The 21,753-nt window shown below is 34.9% G+C and overlaps 1 protein-coding gene across 1 annotated transcript in view; it reads left to right on the plus strand.

Moving 5' to 3' along the window:
• LOC128741883 (alpha-actinin, sarcomeric) overlaps positions 1 to 21,753 on the plus strand; it is a 90,852-nt gene that overhangs the window by 59,985 nt on the left and 9,114 nt on the right. The window contains exons 4-7 of the mRNA XM_053837985.1: positions 19,301 to 19,462; positions 19,513 to 19,767; positions 19,828 to 19,981; positions 21,231 to 21,316. Of these exons, the coding sequence (XP_053693960.1) occupies positions 19,301 to 19,462; positions 19,513 to 19,767; positions 19,828 to 19,981; positions 21,231 to 21,316 (657 nt within the window). The remainder of the gene's footprint in view (positions 1 to 19,300; positions 19,463 to 19,512; positions 19,768 to 19,827; positions 19,982 to 21,230; positions 21,317 to 21,753) is intronic.

The raw sequence follows: 21,753 nt of genomic DNA on the forward strand, positions 1-21,753 counted from the left end.
ACAAGAAGGGGCTTATTATACCAAGAAATGTTCCTAAAGACACTATATGCGAAAAACTTCACGTTTTGGCGCAATATCACACGATCACGTATTTCGCTGTTTGGACCACTGTGCAGTGGGGTAACATGCTACAACACTATATCGATCCAATTTACTGTACTTTTTGATCTGTTACTTCAATTTTTAATCTACATCAGTCACTGAATCTTGTTATTAAAGAAGCGATAGATACTGTTATGTTGATTTTCTGCTGTTTTGTTGATTTTTAAAAAATTCCACAAGATGTGTCAAATTCATTGTCAAATTTTCGTCAGTAAAACGTTTGTGTCGCCCACAGGCACTTCAAATAGAAAAAGCCTAACATACATTTTTTATAGCAAAATGAACAATAAGGAAACAAAATAATCGATTTATGATGACTAGTTTTGTTTATCTTACTTGTTACCACATTATTCGTAAAACAAGTACTTAAACGGGGCAACTTGCAATAGCTGGTAGATATAAAAACCTGCGTTCCGTTAGCATCAAGAGGCAAGTTATCATTTAATTTTGCATCAAACAATATTAAAGCACACCTGAAGAATGTAAGATACTTTCGGTATGTCGGAAATATGCTAGTTTTTCTCTGGATATACTGAAAATATATCTATATAAATATATGGCCATAGAAGAGGCCAAAAAGAAAATAACCTCACTGAGAGAATCTACCAGCAAAATAGAGGTTTTCCGTCAGATCATACCCCTTCTTTTCTTATTTTTTCTCGAAAGTACTCCCAATACGAGTGATAATGGTGCAAAAATATATTTTTTTCATTGACTCTAGAATTTACTACGATTTTTCAAACAATGTAAATTGCAAGAATGTTGAGTTTCTTTTCACCAAATCACGAATGTTGAGTTTTAAAAAATTCATTTTGGCTGCACTGTTTATTAAAATTTTCAGCATTGCACAATAGATATTGACATATGTGTATCAGCGGTTGAGTGAAAAGGACAAAACGAATGAAAAGCTAATGATTACCTTCTTTTTCGTTTCGTGCGTTGCTTGCCACAAGAGTAAAGAGTGGTATAAATGGTTTCGAAGTGGTGAAAATAGAGGACACTGGTACAAAAAGGCATGTAATACATCCGAGAAGTGACGGGTTGAAATATACGTATTTTAGTTTCTCATTTTTACAGTAGTTAGAGGTTTTAATAAAGAAAGTTTTATATGGGTATCATTTCTAAGAGTCAAAACCGAACATTTAGTGGAAAAACAAATTTTGACGGAAAACCTCTATTACTGTGTCTAATTACGATCACTCGTAACGTAATGAACATTCATATATTACGTAACCAAGATATCGATGATTTTTAACTCTCCCGCTTCATTTCATGACGTGATTTTGCATGGTGGATATAGGACGTGTAATGCGCAGCTCCCGCTTCCCTAAGTGCGTTACGTAATATGTGAATGGTCCTTAAAGAAGGGAGCTCTAAAGAATCCAGACAAGGAATATCAACTGCATGAATAATATAAAAAATTATTTCTGTAATTTCCGTTACGGGGCTCATAAAATTTTTTTCACCTACGTGACATAGGATATTTATGCGTATATTCATAGCAAAAGCATTAAAAATCGCAATTCGGATTATCATTTGCATATTCAAATCAAAAATAACTCATACAAATCTTTAAATTCGTTCAGTTTCCAAAAAATATTGCTTGTTGCAAGTTACCCCGTTTAAGTGGTTACCAGTAACAAATTAGTTAAAAAAAATTACAACAGCCAATATTGATCGAATATTTTTTCTCAATATGTAAAATTGTTCTATGCTAGACCTAATAACTTTGTGTTAATTAAATGTCTTCAAATATACTACAGATAAGATTTCACTTGCACCCATAGTTGAGAACTGTTGCAAGTTACCCCGTTTGACGGTACTATTATTTACTTAAGAGGACATAAACTACAAACAATTTTGAGAAAATCGTTTTTTCAATTTCAGATTTTGATTCTGCAGTCTTTTCCGCTTATTTTGATACTAAATTTGTAATGATCCGACCACGGGAAGTGGCCGAAAAACGATCATACACATAAGCGTTCCAGTGCGGCGTGGAACAACCTCGGCGGAATAAAACGCCGCTCCTGGAAAACAATGATTTTAAAACTTTATGTACCTTTTTCTCAGAAACTACACAACGTATTGGAACAAACTTATTTTTGTTTTGTTGGTAGTAGCTTGGCAAAGGCTTTTATAACTTTTCAGTTTCGTAAACAAAACACAGCTTGAGAAAAACGAAAAAGAAGAAGAAAAGTGACCAAAAAAATAAAATTTTGTCTTCTTTTTCTTTTCCTATGTATTACACATCGTTTTGTACCAGTGTCCTCTATTTTCACCACTTCGAAACCGTTTGTGTTACTCTTTACTCTTGTGACATGCAACTTCCGAAGCGAAAAAGAAGGTAATCATTGGCATTTTCACTCAGCCGCTGTTACACATATGTTAAAATCTGTTGTGCAATACTGCCAGAAAATCTGATATTTTTATAAACAGTGCAGCCGAAAAAAAATTCAATATTCTTGCAATTTTGCATTGTTTAAAAATCAAAGGGGTTGTGTACAAAACACGACCGCATATGTAGGTGACGCAGGACTACGTAAATCTTTTTGTAGTGATGGTAGTATACACGCTTAAAAAATTTGACCCACTTTCACGAAAAGTGGAACAGCTCAAAACATGCGTATATTTTACACACTATTTTGAGTAACTCTTACTCCTTTTATGAGTTCCACCGTACAAGCTCATTAATGAGCAATATTTACTCAAAAATGAGTGCCATTTCACCCAAAACTGAGTAGTACTTACACAAATTACGAGTAAATTTAACTCAGTTATGAGGTCGACCTAAACTACTCAGAATTTAGAAATTGCCATTACTCAAATTTTTGGGCTGTTCCACTTCTTGTCATAGTGAGTCGGTTTTTACTCATTTTTGAGTTGAAAGTCACTCATTTCTGAGTTAATCTTATTCATTCGCGGGTTAAATTTTTTAAGCGTGTACAGGGCCTTTAATTGTCACCGAATTTTAAACAAAACAGAAAATCTTTTTTCTCAGCATATATTGTTTTTTATGGCTCTGAGTTTCGTATGTACAACTGCACAGTGATTTTCATCATAGTATACAAGTTCAATATATAGTGAAAATAGAAAAGGAGAAAGTGATTTTCAAACCCAGAAGGTGATATTCACTTCAGGTTAAAAACAATTTTAAATGCAGGTAATGAAAAGAAAAATCTTATGTCCAACAGCTGAACGCAATAGATGCTAAACCACAACTTAAATTTTTTTATTGATTTTCACTGCTTAAACGTGAATATCAGTTTGTTACAATTGACCTGTTCGACAGAAACTTATGCGCTGACGGTGGTGGTCTTTGGAACTAGCCGAACGGTGAGAAAGTTGACAGTTTGCTTGAAGAATCGGAAAAAGTTCACTTTTTTAATTTTCTTAATGTAGTGAAACAATGTACAAGTAAAATTTTTATTGCAAAATGTAAGAAAATTGAGTACTTTATTTTTGATATATATTTTGTCAGTGGTTTATTTACAGTATATACGAGAAAATAATGTTTTTGTATATTTATGCGACAACAAACAGGTTACATATCACGCTAAATTATAAAAATCCACGTGTTTGAGTGGTAAAAAACTTGTTTTTTGTGAAATTAATATAAACCAGACTGTTGCAAGCAAGACACAGGATAACTAAAGAGAACATTCATATTTTCATGTAGTGCCGGAGCAACATGGTTCGATAAGACTGAAAGATATTAGAATCTCCAGAACTTTGACTTGAACCGATACAAAACAAGCATAAGGATCTTGTAAAGTAGAAAAACATTCCAATAATATGCAAAAACCGCTTTAGGATCACTTCTGTGTTCGATTTGTTAAGTCGCCACACTAACTTTTACAGTATTATTCAAATTTATGCACTTTCAATTCACTATTTTAAAAGTGTTTTTACAGTAACTTGTAAAACAGCAAATTTCTTACAAAACCTGATAAAAATGTAGTAAAGTTTTCAATCGAAAACCAGTTAAAAATTAAATTTACTGAACATTTGTTTTCGTATTTCTCACCATCGCAGCAGGTAGCGACACGCCGGCAGTTTTTACTCAAATTTGTCAATATCACAGGGCGCTGATATTCTATTTTCTTATGCATGAAGTTCATGCTTGCTGCATTTAGTTATTATGTACGTTTGATAAAAGCAAGCTGATTTTCAATGCAAGGTAGACTGATAATCCAGAAGTTTGAACGTTATGATGATGAATATTAATAGCACTAGTAGCATGTATCCATGCATGTTCGATTCTTCATGTATACATGCTATATGCAGCAAATATACATGCTACATGCGTTGTATGTAACATTTATCAAAGTAGTAACATTTTAAACGTTCAATCCTCAATAGATTTCAGAGTTATTTCTATGTGCACATGGAAACAATTTAACAAAATCAAGAACACAAATTGCTTTTCTGCTACCTTACAGAAATTAAAAATTGTTTTTATTACCAATGGTTCCTCCACGTTGAAGGGATTTTATCATTTCAATCCCATTTTATCAACAACACATCTTTTCATTACACTTCCGATGCAACGGCAAACATGCGTATCGATCATATTATCATATTATAAAAGAATTATATTATAACCGAACATTACAGCTGTACCGCACTTTTCCAACACAGATATCAAATTCGCCTAGGTTGAATCGTCTCGTCGTAAAGAATTTGCTATCTGTTGGGGTAATGGACTGAAGTCATTCTTTCTGGCACACTTCCCTAACACAGACATCAAATTGGAATAGTTTTAATCTCGTTCGTAAGAAATTCACTCTTGCTGGCGTTCTTTCCAAGCAAGGACATCAAAATGGTCTAGGTTTAATCGCGATGTTAAGAAATCTTGTTAAGACGAGGAAGCTTTGTCATTTGATTTAGCTTACTTCCCAAGCACAGATATCAAATTGATATAGGTTTAGATCATCGTAAAGAATCTTCCAACCAATCACGAAGCGAAGATTTCCTGTCCAACTGGAAAATAATGCTTCATTATTTTCAATAGTACGTACTTTTAAATCAATAGGCTTCATATTTTTGCACCATTGTCACTCGTACTCCCACTTTCAAGAAGAAATAAGAAAAGGAGGGGTATGATCTGACGGAAAACCTCTATTATAGAAAACTAATATTTGATTTTACACTTCCTCAACGCCTAACACGATACATCTATAGCTATAAAAATGGATTTCTGTCTGTGTGTCTGTCTGTCGGGATGTTCCTTATAGAATCGAAAACTACTGGACCAATCGCCGTGTAAATTTGCATGTAGATGTTTTTGGGGCCAGGGAAGCTTCTTATGATAATTAGAGACCTCTCCCCACTTTAGTTAGGGGGGGGGGGGGGGCTCCTATACAAATGAAATACAAATTTCCTCAACTCGTGAACTAATCAATCAAATGGAATCATATTGGGCATGTGGGTGTTTTTCGAGAATTTTTTCTATAATGAATTAGGACCCCTTACTTTTTTGAGAGGGGGAGCTCCCATACAAATGAAATACAAATATCCTCATAACTCCAGAACTAATCAAGCAAATGAAACCAAATTTAGCATGTGGGTTTTTTTGTAGGCTTTTTTTCTATGGTGAATTGAGACCCCTCCCCTCTTTAGGAGGGCAATAATGACCCCTCCCTCCTTCAATAGTGGGGGGGCTCCTTTAAAAAATTAAATACAAATATCCTCATAACTAGAGAACTAATCAAGCAAGTGGAACCAAATTTGGCATGGGGGGTTTGGAGGCAGGATTTTTTTTTAATGGTTTGAGACCCCTCACCCCTGGGGGAGGGATAAGGACTCTCATAGAAATAAAATCAGAGGGGTTGTGTACAAGACACGACCGCATATATAGGTGACGCAGGACTACACTCAAAATAATATTCACGTCGAAATTACGTGAAAAGTTATGTGATTATTTTCCATCTAACTTTTCCCGTACTATTTACGTGAATTTAACGTAGTTTGCATTAGTATGCGTGCATTTACGTGGAAATCAGATAGATGTTATTGTATTTTCCAATAATGTTCAACTGAAAGTCACGTAACTCCCTGTAGAGAAATTTACGTGATTTTTCACGTGGAAAGAACGTGTAGATTATTTTGTGTGTACGTAAGTCTCTTTGTAGTGATAGTAGCATGTATTCATGCTTGTAATCATTCGATTCTTCATGTATACATGCTATATGCAACATATATACATGCTACATGGGTTGTATGTAACATTTATCAAAGTAGTAACATAGCATACGTTCAATCCTCAAAAGATTGTGCATTTGAAAACAATTGAACAAAATCAAGAACACAAACTTTTGCTCAACACAAACGTTGAAGGGATTTTACCAATTCAATGCTATTTTATCAACAGCACATCTTTTCAATACACTTCTAATGAAACGGTAAGCATGCGTATTCACGGCAAACTAGCAGTCATTGACTTTCGCCCAATTTCGGAAGCAGTTTTTCGGCCCAAAAGCGGGATTGTGTTTATAAAAATGTATATACTGCATTCTTCTTGCCAATCTGAACACAGCGAATATATTTTCATAAACCGAATTTTTGTTTCAAACAAAAAAACTGCTTTTGAAATTGGCAGAATCGATGATGACTAATTTCACCTTCATAGAGAGTCGTATTATAATCGAACACTACAGCTGTAGCACATTTTTCCAACACAGATATCAAATTCGCCGAGGTTTAATCGTCTCGCAGTAAAGAATTTGCGATCTGTTGGGACAACGAACTTGTGTCATTTTTTCTGGCACACTTCCCTAACACAGACATCAAATTGGACTAGGTTTAATCGCGTTCGTAAGAAATCTGTTGGCACGAGGGGGCTTTGTCACTCTTTCTGGCGTACTTCCCAAGCAAGGACATCAAGATGGTCTAGGTTTAACCGAGGTGTTAAGAAATCTTGTTGAAATGAGGAAACTTGGTCACTTGTTTTGGCTTACTTCCCAAGCACAGATATTAAATTGGTATAGGTTTAGATCATCGCAAAGAATCTTCCAACCAATTCGAAGCAAGAATTCTGGTAAAACATAGGTTCATTATTTTCAATTTTTCAATAGTTCAACATCAAGAATCCATAGTTTTCTTCATTTGAGTCAATTCTTAGAAGATTTTCCGATCGATTGGTGTAAGAATATTGAAAATCGATAGGAAAACCGCTGAGCTATTAGCGCTCAAAACCTTTCATTTTTCGTGACGCTCGCATTTTTCGATTTTTTGGAATGACACCCTATCTCAAAACTTGCCGTAAGACGTAGTCCTACGTCAAAACAGAAATTTTTGCGTCACGCAAAAACAATTGAACTCGAGAAATTTTAGACTCTTTCATAAAACATTAATCAATAACAAGACCACCAGAAACTATCAATAGTAACATTAGATGATTCAGGGCGAGACGGACACAGGCCACGAGTGTTGCCGGCGACTTGCCACCGCGAGGAGGAGGGGCAGCCCCCCGCAGAGATTACATCTATCTAGGTTTATTTATTTTCCTAGATCTACTGACCTCTATTACTTTCCTTCAGTTGGGTCACCTTTGCGAAATGGTACTTTCTACGAAAATTTTTTCCGTGAAATGGTACATCCCGCGTAAGGTTTTTCGCGAAATGGTATTCTGCGAAACTCAATATTCCGCGTTATGGTCAACCAAGAATTGGTATTCCGCAAAATGGTATTCGGGGAAATGGTTTGTAATGATGGCGAATATTTAAATGCTACCCCCTTTATTTTATCAGGCTAAGCAATGGGGGGAGTTGTTTTCTATTTTACTGTGAGGAAAATTTGTATATTAAAACACCCATGAACTCCTCAGAAACTTGTAAAACTCGAGATTGTGATAAAGGTCATCCGAAATCCAGGATTTATGTACAACGCAGTTTAATTTGTGGCAATACGAAGTTTTTCGGGTCAGCTAGTTTAAAATAAAATTGCAACGAAACCAAAAGAGACAGCTGTTTCCGCCCAAGAACGAATTGTAGAACCATGCTCAAATTGGTAGATAGAAGCAATCAGTTTTATCACGCATTTTTAGGAGAAATTTGATGAATACGATTGAAGAAACTCTTATTTCAAAGCTTTTTGCTTGTGAAAAGTAACTATATTTATGAAGTAGGAGGTTTAATAACAGTTTTCAGTTCGTCGTGGCGAAATTTCCTCAGTTGTCTAATGAAAGCAACAGAATTCAGTTAGCTAGCATACTTTATACCTAGAGCTATTTTAGGGTAAACAGAACCGAAAATTAATAATGTTTTATAACTCTGAATTTTTATAAATATTTGCATCGAGCTACGTAATACTCTGTACATATTTAGGGATATTGAAAAGCAATTTAAGTGTTGTTGGAGACAAGATTTTTTTTCTATGGTGAATTGAAACCCCTCCCCTTTTTAGGAGGGGGGTTCCCATACAAATGAAATACAAATTTCCTCAAAACTCGAGAACTAATCAAACAAATGGAACCAAATTTGGCATGTAGCGGTTTTAGGAGGCACGAGTTTTTTTCTAACGTGAATTATGACCCCTTTGCTCTTTAGGAGGGGGGTTCCCATACAAATGAAATACAAATTTCCTCATAACTCGAGAGCTAGTCAAACAAATGGAACCAAATTTGGCATCTGGGGGATTTTTGATGCATAAATTTATTTATGATTGATTGAGTACCCTTTTCCCTGTGGTAGGGAAGGTAGACTCTCATACAAATAAAACAGAAATTTTTACGTAACTAAAAAACTAATCGAACTCGGGAAATTCAGGACTCTTTTATAAAACATTAGTTAACAACAAGACCACCAAAAACTACCTGTAGTAATACTAAATGATTCAGAGCGAGACGGCCGCAGGCTTACCGTGAAATGGTACTTTCCGCTAAAAGGTTTCTTGCGAAATGGTTTCCCACGAAACTCTATGTTCCGCGTTATGGTCAACCGAGAATGGGTTTTCCGCGAAACTTGCTTTCGTAGTTGCGTAACCGCCAACATGAATCATCTACAAACCTGAACTCCTCAGAAACTTGCAAAACTCAAGATTGTAACAAGGGTCATCCGAGATTCACGATTAATGTACAGCACAGTTTAATTTGTGGCAATACGAAGTTTGTCGGGTTAGTTAGTCTTTCTATAAATGATATTTTGGTCCCAGTTGATCTATACCTAGAAAAATGGATTTCTATAAGAGGAGAAAGGCTCCCATTTAAATGAAATACATAGCTCCCCCGCAGAGATGACCTCCTTTATATGTTTTCCTGCTGACCTCTATTACTATCCTTCAGTTGGGTCCGAACGAGCGACAGCGAAATGATATTTTCCACGAAAAGATTTTCAGTGAAATCGTACATCCCGCGTAAGGTTTTTCGCGAAATGGTGTTCCGCGAAACTCCATATTCCGTGTTATGGTCAACCGAGAAGTGGTGTTTCGCAAAATGGTATTCGGCGAAATGTTATATAATCATGGCGAATATTTTAATGCTACCCGCTTTATTTTATCAGATTAAGCAATGGGGGGAGTTGTTTTCTACGTTACTGTGAGGAAAAATCGCAAATTTGTATACTAAACTACCCATGTACTGCTCAGAAATTTGCAAAACTCGAGATTGTAACGAAGGTCATCCGAGATTCATGATTTACGTACCACACAGTTTAATTTGTGGCAATACGAAGTTTGTCGGGTCAGCTAGGATTACATGTAATTAAGCTAATCGGCAACTGGAAGTGAATCAATACAGCATTATAGTTGTTATAGCGAAATTATTTCTAATGATAGTTTCACCATTAGTTCAGTGGTATTGTGCATGGTAGAACAAACAGATCATAATCGTGATTACAAACTATTAAAGAATCATTAATCATAAATTACGTCTCGTAAGAATTGAATACAGACAAATATTCAACTCACTGCGTTACAATCTTATCTTACGCAGTAATGTAAACGCTAGTTTAAAAAATAAATTTTACATGAATGTCTGCTATTTGTGCTTATTTTCTATAGTAAAAACAACCAATTGGACTGAGTTTATAAGGAAGTTGGTATAGCGAATTTATTTTAAAATATGTGGATTTATATTTTAGTTTGGTAAGGAATTGTTTTTCAACAAACGTTTGTATACTTATGATTGATTGCATAATTGCAGGCGATATTCACGGTACATATTCTGTAACGTTCATATAATGTGTTTTTAAAAGTTGTACCCAATTATAATAAATGGTTTTTCTTTGAACTAGCCTTTAGAAACGTTACTTTTGTGTTAAAAAGACTAATGCACAATACCGATCAATGTTACCACAAATTTATAAAACTAAAACTTTGGTGAAAACGAATTATTTATTAGCTTTAAAATTATTATGAAACCGAATGCATTAACTTTTTATGTACTGAGAGGAGTCGAGTACTTGTTTTAAAAACAAAGAGTATGCATTATTTTTATTTATAGAAGAAATATGAGAGAAGACCCGGAAAAAGTGATCAATGTTAACCCGTTTTACAGTACTTTCCTTTTAGAAAAAAGTTACGGAGTCTCCCCGTCCCAACAGGTCGAAGATTCTTTATGGTGTTCAGACTTATACTAATTTGATATCTGCACTCAAAATAATCTGCACATGACTAATGGTAAATTTCCATATGAAAATCCATATGAGTAGGGGAGTGTCGTCGTGGTTGGGCCACGTTTTGGAAATCGCCCATAACTTTCATTTCAAAAGGAATTTTGGAAATCTAAATACATCGTTGCAAAGGTCTAAGAATAAGGTATATTTCGGAAAAGTTTTGAACTGATTGCTTGAAAAATAAAAAAGTTATAGGCATTTACGTGAAGACAAAAAATGTTGCCATAGTCGGACCATGTTGTACACGTTGGGCCACCGCAGAAAATCTAAGACATACGTATTGAAATTCTATATAGAGACATGAAAAGAATGAATTCCGTGAACACCGGCTCATATAGGTACCAATATCCTATTTTTAATTGCATTTTTGCGAAATTTTGGCGATCTTGTAGAATTAATATTGCTACAATCGCCTTTTCCGAAGTGTTCAACTAAAATGAAAAAAAAAACAACAAAAATCTAGATTTTCATCGTATTAATTTGGCTTTATTTCATGACATTTTACGTGACTGACAGTCTCTAGCGATTATTGTGCTTCTGCGCTTAAAATTATGGTGGCCCAACCATGACTACTCAAGTGGCCCGACCTTTACAAATAGCGCCTTTCTAGTATTTCACCTTAGCCTTCTCAAACACCTTACCGGAGGGGGTTTTTCTATAGTCTTCGTGTGCAGCACAACACACTTCATACATTTTCAAAATTTATCTCGATAATTGCATTTCATGAATCATTTCTTGAAGAAAAGTTCATTGCACCTGGAAAACTTTTTTTTGTAAGAATTAGTTACTGAATTCAGTACGGGTGTTTTGAATACACGATTGAAACTCACAATATTGTGAAAAGTTAGTTATCACAGTGAGAAGTTTTAAAATGGTTGTATCATAGATATCATGAGTTACTAAAACTGTAAAATCGTGATGGCCCGACCATAACAGTGGCCCGACGATAACGACAATACCCTATCATGTGCCACATACACCTAAACACAATCCGTCTAGAAGTACACATAAAAATTATACGCATATGAATACTATGTGCAAATTTCAATGATAATTATTAAAAACACATAAATGATATATTAAAAATATTAGCAACTGCACTCTTATGAAATTTATCCGATTCTCTTTGTTTTATTGGTCGAACCGTTCAATAGTTCTCATTTGTTTACCCTTTGAAACAAAGATGTCATAGTTGGGACACCATGAAATCTTGCAATTTACTATCGTTACATGCTTTGCCACAAAAGACGATCATTAAGACTGTCGCAGTGGCCTTTTAACCCAATGCCCTTCTGGCATACAAAAAAAAAATCGTTACATGCTTTTCGAATATTTTTATAAAGCTTTGTTTTTGAGAAATCCTAGTGTAGCCATAGTGGCTGTCCGGCCAAAGAGGACTTCCCCCTAGTTTCGGTTCTGATCGCAATTCTGCAATTTTTCTATCATTTCTTCACAAAAACGAAGATGTGTAACTATTTCAGAGTATTTTTCAAAACTGCGCGGAATGTTTTGCTAAAATAAGCGGGTGAAACGATTGAACATGAGCAACGAGATTGAGGAAATTACTGATGAGGCACCGTTGAGCGTTGATTATGGGAGTTGAGCTGATTATCTAATTTAATCTCACACTGACGCAGCCAATTCTTGAGGCCATGATGAAAAATGCCGACTACTTTGATCTATCATTTTTCTTGTCAACAGTCAGGTCAACTGCGTAGTATGTACCGCAGAGGGAATTCCAAGGAATCAAGTATATTCAACTCCTTCAAATCAAGGGGAAGAAAGAAAGCGTGAACCTCCCATAGCAAACGCCAGACTGCAATGGGCCAAGGATATAGCGCCTTATTTCGCTCTCTGAAAATAGATCAAAAACACTAACTATCACAGAACATTAGTTTAAATAATATGCGGATAATACTTAAAAATAAAACCGTGTGGTTCATGGGTTTGCCTAAAACTACAGTTGTAGGATTAGAAACCGAAACCGAAAGCTCGGCCTCGTAATGAATACAATAATCAATGATGAGCTTACGTAAACTATAGTTTATCAACACTTAATGGTAATCAGAGACAATCAATAAAGTAATCAAAAGTAACTTTTTGCAACTTATGCGTCGTAATCATGGCTGTTGGAAACTTCTTGCGTGTACGTATACGCGACAAAGTTGACATTTATCTGTGGTTTGTTTAAATGGTCATAGAAAATGAACTAAAATCGCAGACAAACAGATGAAATACTGGCGTTAATTTGATCGTCCATGCTACGGCTACTCATTTTTAAAAGCTATGTTTCGCAACGCAACGGGAGGTGACTAAAATTTTGGAATTTATTTTTCAAGCTGTCAAAAAAGGCAATGATTCTTGAAGAAGATCTGTTTTACTGAAATGAAAGATACATCGGTAGTCCATTGTTAAAAAAAATTAGTGAACAGTTGAAAACGATCTGTAAGCGGCTGCTCGGCGAAAGTTCCGTTTGTTGTAAGAACAGGAGCGTTTTACGGCCGTCATGTGAAATGGGCGAATGTTGATTCTACCAATCAACTGGTTGCAATTCGTGGCTCTCCAGTTATTTTTGAATTACCAAAGAGTTCAAAATCCCGAACAAATCTTCGACACTGAGGTAGATTTGTCGGGTTGTGGTTTTTGGGTATAAATAGGATCGATCGCTTTTTGGCATAATGCGATTATGCATTATCCATATCCAGCCAAAACACGTTTTGTCCTTCTACAATCTACATGATGTTTTTGCTGAAACGGAATCTAAATTTTCATCAAACATTCATTCTGGCACACATCTTGATTGATAGCCAAACCAGACGGCTAGAACCACGGCTTAGAATACCTCTCTCAGAAATGGCAATGTACAGCACAACTTTCTGTTCAAACTGATGTTTAAACTTGTATTTGATGTTCGGAGATGCAGTACAACTATCCATGGAGTAGTATCGATCATTTCCGGGAATGTTCGTCTTCAAAATTGGGAAGTAACTTTTGTCGTCCAAAACAAAGCATTTTCCGGAATAATTTTTTATCAACCAGCAGCAGTGGGATTTCAGAGTCGCAATCTGCCCATCAGCCAGTTCCGGCAATTTTCAATGTTTCGCAGATGTACCGATGGGAAGAGTTGAACTTTTTTGCAGCATCCCGTTGGCTCGCGGAATCCTTGTTGTTCAAGGCACGAGAAAGAGTACGAGTCCTTCTGCTTCCATAATTTTCGCTAGTCTTACACTGCCTTGCTTGGGAGTAGTTGTTGGGGATCTTAGGACATGGTAAATAGTCGGAGCAATATTTTCCCTTTAAAAACATAATAACGTAAACTTTTTGCCGAGATCTTTGTGCAATTCGTAAAAGTGTACACACTTAAAAAAAAGTGCCGAAGTCAGCAAAATTTTGCCGAGATTTGGACAGCCGAGTGTTCGGTAAAATTTTTTATGATGCCAAACGTTAGTAAAGATCCGTAAACGTCGATTTGCAAAATTGAAATTTTTACCGAACGCTCGGCTGTCCAAATCTCGGCAAAATTTTGCTGAGTTTTTTAAGTGTGTACAACGCACTCGCGACATGCTTCTTGTTTTGACGCCATTTTGAGCAAAACTTGGCAAGCATAATCAAAACATAAAGTTCTGGCAGAAAGAAGAGTGGGAGAGCTAACACATACACACTGTCATTTATCTCTCAGCTCGTTTGTTGTTGTGCATAGGGGCCTCGAAAAAAATCATAAATTTTAGTTGCCACCCGTTAGTTTCTAGTGTTGAGTATAAATGTGAAAAACTCGCAGTATAAAACCTTAAATATAAATTATGTAGGTCGCAATATGCATAACAGAGGGTTTTAGTGTGCAAACAGCATGTGTAGGATGATGTTTTTAAAAATATGTTGTATGTTCGTTATGTTTGTCAGTGATAGAGGTGCAGTTTTTACTGAATTAAATAAAACCCAATGCGAGCATATAAAAACTATCAATTTCGGTTCCAGGCTATGATTGTTTATGTACAACGACATTTAAAAGCTATGTTACTGTAATCATAAGATAAATTATCTTATAAATAAATTACATAATATTTTAAGTAATTCGAGCTAATTAAAGCTCAAAGAACTACGTACTACAAAGTAGGAATGCCTTAGCAGTTTTCTTGACAGTCATTTATATTAAGATTCGGGGTCAACTAGTATTAAATAATGCAGTAAACATGATCTGATACGATATCCTGAGTAAATGATTATAACAAACACATAACAAAAAAATATCTCAATTAGATAGAAATAACAGAACTTGTTATATTTTTGATCAGACAAAATAATGAGGCTAACAGAATTATTACAAGTTTTGCTCTTATATCAAACTTTGTTATAATTTTGTTACAGAGCAATTTCAGCTTGTTCCAGCTTGCAAACGGTTTGTCTCGACTAGTTTTGATTGCAATGAAGTTTTGCTAATTACGATCCCGCACCGAAACATTTTCCATGAAATATATTTTTTCGTCAAGAGTAACTTTTAAAAAGAGCGTATTTAGAAATTAGAATATTTTTTTCAAAAAATTCTATCTCGAAAACTATTTATTTTATGAAAATGACGTCAAAGCAAAATTCGTAGTAAATCAAGTGTATTTTCAGTAAACAATTACACTGAAAGAAAAAGCTTTGCAAATACGCGATAAAAATCATAAATTGTGAATTATCTCAAAACATCTTTTTTAAAGATTTTTTAAGCGCAAATAATGCTCTAAAATCTGGTAAAGAGCTCTTTCGGAATTTTTATAATCTTTGAAAATTGACAAGTTTTTGTAAAACTAAAATAAAATCAAGTTCTACGCATTATATCATATAAACTTTTTTCTCAGGTCGTTCTCAAATTATTGCAAATTTAAAATCTAAAAGTCACGTATTAGGGTAATTCTACGCGAAGTATCCGAGATGTAATCGACCTTGACGGATTTGAACCAAATTTTGTCAGATTGTTTGTTTTAGGTCAGAATGTAAAAATCCTAAATTTGGTGCAGGTTGGTCCTCCCCACGATTAATGCGAGCAAGAATTAGCAAAATGTCGCATTCTACATGTTGCTAAAAAATTGCCTAATCTAAATGCACCTTAAGAAACATACTCGATGCAGTAACACGCCGCTCCTGTCAAATCGCGCTTGAGGAACCTCATGCAGTTTATTACTAGAAATTAAAGAACGTATTGACAGAAGTCTTTGTTTAAATAACCTAAAGAGTTATTTTTGAATGTCATTGTAGAATTTCATATATGAGAGAACCAGTTTTTTTTAGTTAATGCTATATGCTATATGCTTGGACTGAACATAACTGAGATAAAATAAAATCTTATCATATTCTCGGTTTATGTATGTTTACAAAGTTTAAAAGTAGTTAAAATTTTCTTCAAACCTTTACCAACAAAACAAAAAAATTATCTAAATAGTTCGCATAATTACTGAGGAATAGATTCTTCTACACATCATTTATTTATTTATTTATTTATTTACTTTTAATTAGGCTTTCAACCGTTCACATCATTTAAATAATTAATTTCATGGTTGTTTTTAATCTTTTCTGTGGCTGAATCTTGCTAAAATGAACAGAAAAGTTTACAGACTCGAAAACTGAAACATAGGAGTCATTGCATTATTCAGGCTTTATTCTCGGTTTTTTGCTCAGTAGATGCTCATTTGACTACAACGCCTCAACTAAACCGAATTCGAAAAGTAGTGTAAAGGGCGATTGTGGAGCTAATTATTATCTACATTATTGTTGAAGAAAGTATAGTTCTATCGTTTGTATTCATGGCGCTATGTGGCTGCTACCCCGTTGGTAGCGAAAAGAGTACTCATTTGTAGCAATCGGGGTAGCAATCGCATAGCGCCGTAAATAAAAAAGATAGAACTATACTTTCTTCAACAATAGTGTAGATAATAATATAAAGCTCTACAAACGCCCTTTACACTACTTTTTCGAATTCTGTTTAGTTGAGGCGCTGTAGTCAATTGAGCATCTACTGAGCAAAAAACCAAGAATGAAGCCTGGCATTATTTTCTTATATGGTAGGTGTTAAATCAGACCGGACCAAGCCGCAAAATTTTAAAAAATAAGTTGATGGCAGCAAACGATTGATAATTTCCTAAGCTATGTTTTACTTTAAACAGATTACATAAATGTTGCAAACAGCCAAAGATATTAAATGATTTCGAATGATTGATAGCTTTAAACTACACAGCAGCAGCAAACTTTGAACGTGTTTTTCTCGAAAGCACTCAGTTGGTTAGGTCTGACTTAACACCGATCATATATGGTCGTCGTTAAGTCAAACCGAACCAAATGACAAAACTCTTCTAGAAAAACGTGTTCAAAGTTTGTTGCTCTGTATGTTTAATACCTATCAATCGTTCGAAATCATCTGATAACTATGGCTGTTTGCAATATTTATGATAGTCTGATTAAAGTAAAATGCAGCTTGGAAAATTGTTAATCGCTAGTTACCATTAACTCATTTTTTGAATTTGCGACTTGGTCCAGTCTGATCTAACACCGACCATATTTAATGGCAATTCGTGCAACATTCTTAACCGTTATGTGTGCAACAGGGTACCCGGGTACCTATTCAGTTTTAAAATAGTTATAACTCATTCAATTTAAAACATACGTCATTGAAATTTTTCGACACCGTAAAACTCGTTGATCTTAATTAATTAAGGTTTTTTTGTGCATATCCATAAAGGGGATTAGCAATGGGAGGCACTTGAATTTTTTTTATTACGTAGGAGGGCGACAAGGGTACCCGGGTACCCATGATTTGCTATGTTCATAACTTTGGCTATCTTGAACCGATTTGGATGAAACCAGTGACATTTGATTCGTACATTTATCTAGTTTTGATTAGTTTAAGCATTTGGCCATCATATGACATGTAGTTCCCGGGAAACGGTAATTCCGGAGCAACGTCCGGTAAAACGTGGGAAGCCGCTTGTTTTGGAAGAATATCAGCTTTCAGCAAAGCCATTAACTTTGAACTTGACATTTTGGATCCTTTTTTTATCTTATATAAATTGGTGACTTTAAATCGCATTGGCCATTCCAGAATTGGGTTCCTGTAGGGTTACAGATGACCAGTTGGGTGCCTAATCCAATATTAGAATTGGTTTAGAGGATCTTTTAAATGTTTTGAACTGATATGGCCAGTTTAGTACTGATTAATAATTTCGGAACTGGTTCCAAATGTATAACGGATGGTTCTACGTTTTGAACTGTTCTGATAATGCTAAGCATTATCTTAAATCCTGCGGTATCATCTGTGACCCCGTAGAAACCATTTTCGAAATAACCAATCAAAATACATCGAAATGTAAAAAATATCACCTACCGAATTAATTCCAAGAACTTTGATACCCATACTGCTAGGTTTTACCTCCAATCCTAGACTGGCCACCCATGACCCCACAGGAATCTACTCCGGAATGGCCAACCTGATTCATCTGATTATATGAAATAGTTCATTGTATGAATTTTTAGAGTTTTTATATCCGCATGACAGATTTTCCCGCAATACAATCAGTTCTCTACCTCACAGCGGACACTCTGTCGGAATTCCGGATTTTCGGGCCCCGTATGTCTTTTAATGGCCAAATGGCCAGATAATTCAAAACTAGATAAATTAACGAATCAAATGACACCTATTTCATCAAAATCGGTTTAAAATTGTTGATGTTATAACAATATCAATTTTGGGTACCCGGGTACCCTTCTCGCCCTGCTAAAGGTGTTTTTTTTTGTCGCACACATAACGGTTGAAGTAGCGCAACAATCTTCTTGATTGGCTTTGGATTGAACGCTTATTTTCTATTTATAGACAGCTCGAAGCAAAAACTGACAACCCCGAATGAGCTATCGGCCAAATCATATAAGCATTTAATCTACCTTCATTCAAGAGTAGTTCTAGCACAGAGGTTAAGACTGTTGCATTCTGTGCGATGTGTCGTGAGTTCAATCCCGGCCGCGGCCGGAACGATTTTTTTTCAAATGTATGAAGGTTTTTTTCTGTGCTATTTGGGAATGTTCCTGATAAATAGTTGTACTATTTTTGGCAATTTAGCCGAAATAAAATGTCGATATAGCAGATGAAGGCAAAGAAGTTTTTGTTATATTTTAACAAAATTATAACAAAACCTGTTACAAATATCATAACAAATTTTGATATAATTTTGTTCAAAACATAACAAATTTTGTTACATTTCTGCTACTGCTGCTAAGAAGTTCTGATAGAATTTTTGTTATTTTAACTACTAACGAGACCAAAATTATAGCAAATTATGTTAGAAATACCGTCATAACAGAATATCATGATTTGTTATAATTTTGTTATGTTTGTCTGATCGGGATGATATTTGGATATCTCTAGGAATCTGGGCTGATTCCATGTTAGGCTTTTATATATTTTTGAGGTGTGATTGTTTTTTATATTATTTATTGTCATATATTATATAAGAACTGAGACTATGTTAGAATACTAAGTTTTTACTTTTCATATAGGCACCTTCCAACAAAATTAACATTATTGTGCTTATCGTATTTTCTCATTTCAATGTTTGTTATAGACTTTCACTGCGTGGTGCAATAGCCATTTGCGAAAAGCTGGAACATCTATCGAAAATATTGAAGATGACTTTCGCAATGGACTCAAACTCATGCTGCTACTGGAAGTTATCTCGGGTGAAACACTACCCAAACCAGATCGCGGCAAAATGCGGTTTCACAAGGTAAATTACATTAAAGAGAAATTTAAATCCTCATTGTTATATTCTTCCAGATTGCTAACGTTAACAAAGCGTTAGATTTTATTGCGTCCAAAGGAGTTAAATTGGTATCTATAGGAGCAGAAGAAATCGTAGACGGCAATTTAAAAATGACTTTGGGTATGATCTGGACTATAATTCTACGATTTGCAATTCAGGATATCTCCGTCGAAGAAATGACCGCCAAGGAAGGTTTGCTTCTATGGTGTCAACGTAAAACAGCTCCCTATAAGAATGTTAACGTACAGAACTTCCACCTTAGTTTCAAGGTAAGCTATTTAGAATATCGAGGTTACGTTGACTATTATGTTATACATTTTTTTCCGCAGGATGGTTTGGCATTTTGTGCTTTAATTCATCGTCACAGACCTGATTTAATAGATTATTCCAAACTCTCCAAAGACAATCCTCTAGAGAATCTTAATACCGCTTTCGATGTGGCTGAGAAATACTTGGATATTCCAAGGATGCTGGATCCAGACGGTTAGTATTGTAGCACAGATAAAAATTCAAGATCTAAACTAGTATAAGATAATTTGATTAATGATGCATATCTGACATTAGGATAATCAATGAAATTTTTCATTTAGATTTAATCAATACTCCGAAGCCAGATGAACGTGCTATTATGACCTATGTTTCGTGTTATTATCACGCTTTTCAAGGAGCTCAGCAGGTTGGATATGGAAACACTTTTTTTCGTTCTCACATTGTCACAACGAGTTAAACAATGTTTGTGTTGGTTTTATTTGTGCAAATTTTCGTAAAAAACTGTCACAACAACAAAAATGTGAACAACGAATGATTAAATAACCGTTTTGAATGTTAAACATAGCTTTAGAGTTCAACTAACCAAATGAGCCATAAACTAACCAGGATTCACTGCAAATCTTTTATTAACTATGCTTGTCTAAACTAGTGGCTTATGAAAGAGAAGTAAAAGGATTTATTATTCTGAAGTATACTGGCACCGCCCTCCTACATCCCCCTTTCACGAAAAGAGATAGGTCACGTCAATGCTGATCAACAGTACCTACGTATGGATTTTTGCGTGTTTGGATTGAATTACATTTAACTTTATGGTGTTCAAAATATCTTATTAGTAAGAATACCCGTATGTGGACTCCGTTCTAGATAGAGTTCATTATTTATTTTGTATTCTTAACAAAAATAGGTCAAAGTGTCCGTTTAGTTTGGAGGAAAATATTACGGAGAATGGCAACCTTTAAAACAATATGCCGTTATCAGTGCTAACATGCTATGAATCAAAAAAGTTTGAGTAGACTTTGAATAAAGTATCGGTTTTAAGATCGAGTAAGAGTGGAATTCTTGAATCCACCTGCAAAATTAAATAGCAATACTCAAGAATAAGACCGAATGACTTCAAATTTTGCTTATTGATCGAGTCGATCCTGAGCTAGCCGTATTTTCGGTTATGGAAAATAATTTTTTGTAGATTTTTTGATTTGTCATGCTATTCTTTATTGGGTATTGACAAAATCCTCTACATTTTGCTATAATAAACCATATTTTAGCTATTTGTTAGAGGCGTCAAATTGAACAGGAAGTAGAACGAAGAAATCGTTAGTATCGTTGAATTTTGCAGTTGAATAAAAATGAGGCAGAATCAGGATTGCAGATATAGCAAACAAATAATATAATCTGTTTTTGTGTTTTTTATCTCTAAATGCTTGTGTGTTTTTGCTTTTACTCACGCTGATTGTTTCTGTAGATCTGCAGAATACCGCAATGCCGGATGAACGGGCTGTCATGACCTACGTGTCGTCGTATTACCATTGCTTCAGTGGCGCACAAAAGGTCTGTTTGTTGTTTTTAACGCTATATAACTGTGTACGCATTCAACTCAGCCTAAAAATTGGATGCTAACGCTTTTTGAAGGTAAGGTTTCCATTTAAGGGTTTCAAGTGCCTGATGGTGTTCATAACTAAAAATTCAAGCCGAATTATTTATTTCTCTTAGAAGGGAACATAGAACTACGTTATGAAAACGATGTTTAAAAGCTATTTATTTTTGTTTTTTTCGAATTTTTGAATTTTGAATTAAAATTTACATTAGACGATGCTGTATTATATTTTCGGCTATTTCAGATAAACGTTTTTAAAACTATATTTTGTTAATTATATTTCATAAAAATGGTTTGGAGCTATGAGTGTGATAATTGAAAACTGACAGAAATACATTTCTTATCGGATGCAATGCGCCATTGATTGATTTGAATTAGGCACGCCTGAACT

The sequence above is a fragment of the Sabethes cyaneus genome, chromosome 3 (assembly GCF_943734655.1).
Source record: "Sabethes cyaneus chromosome 3, idSabCyanKW18_F2, whole genome shotgun sequence".
Taxonomy (NCBI): Eukaryota; Metazoa; Arthropoda; class Insecta; order Diptera; family Culicidae; genus Sabethes; species Sabethes cyaneus.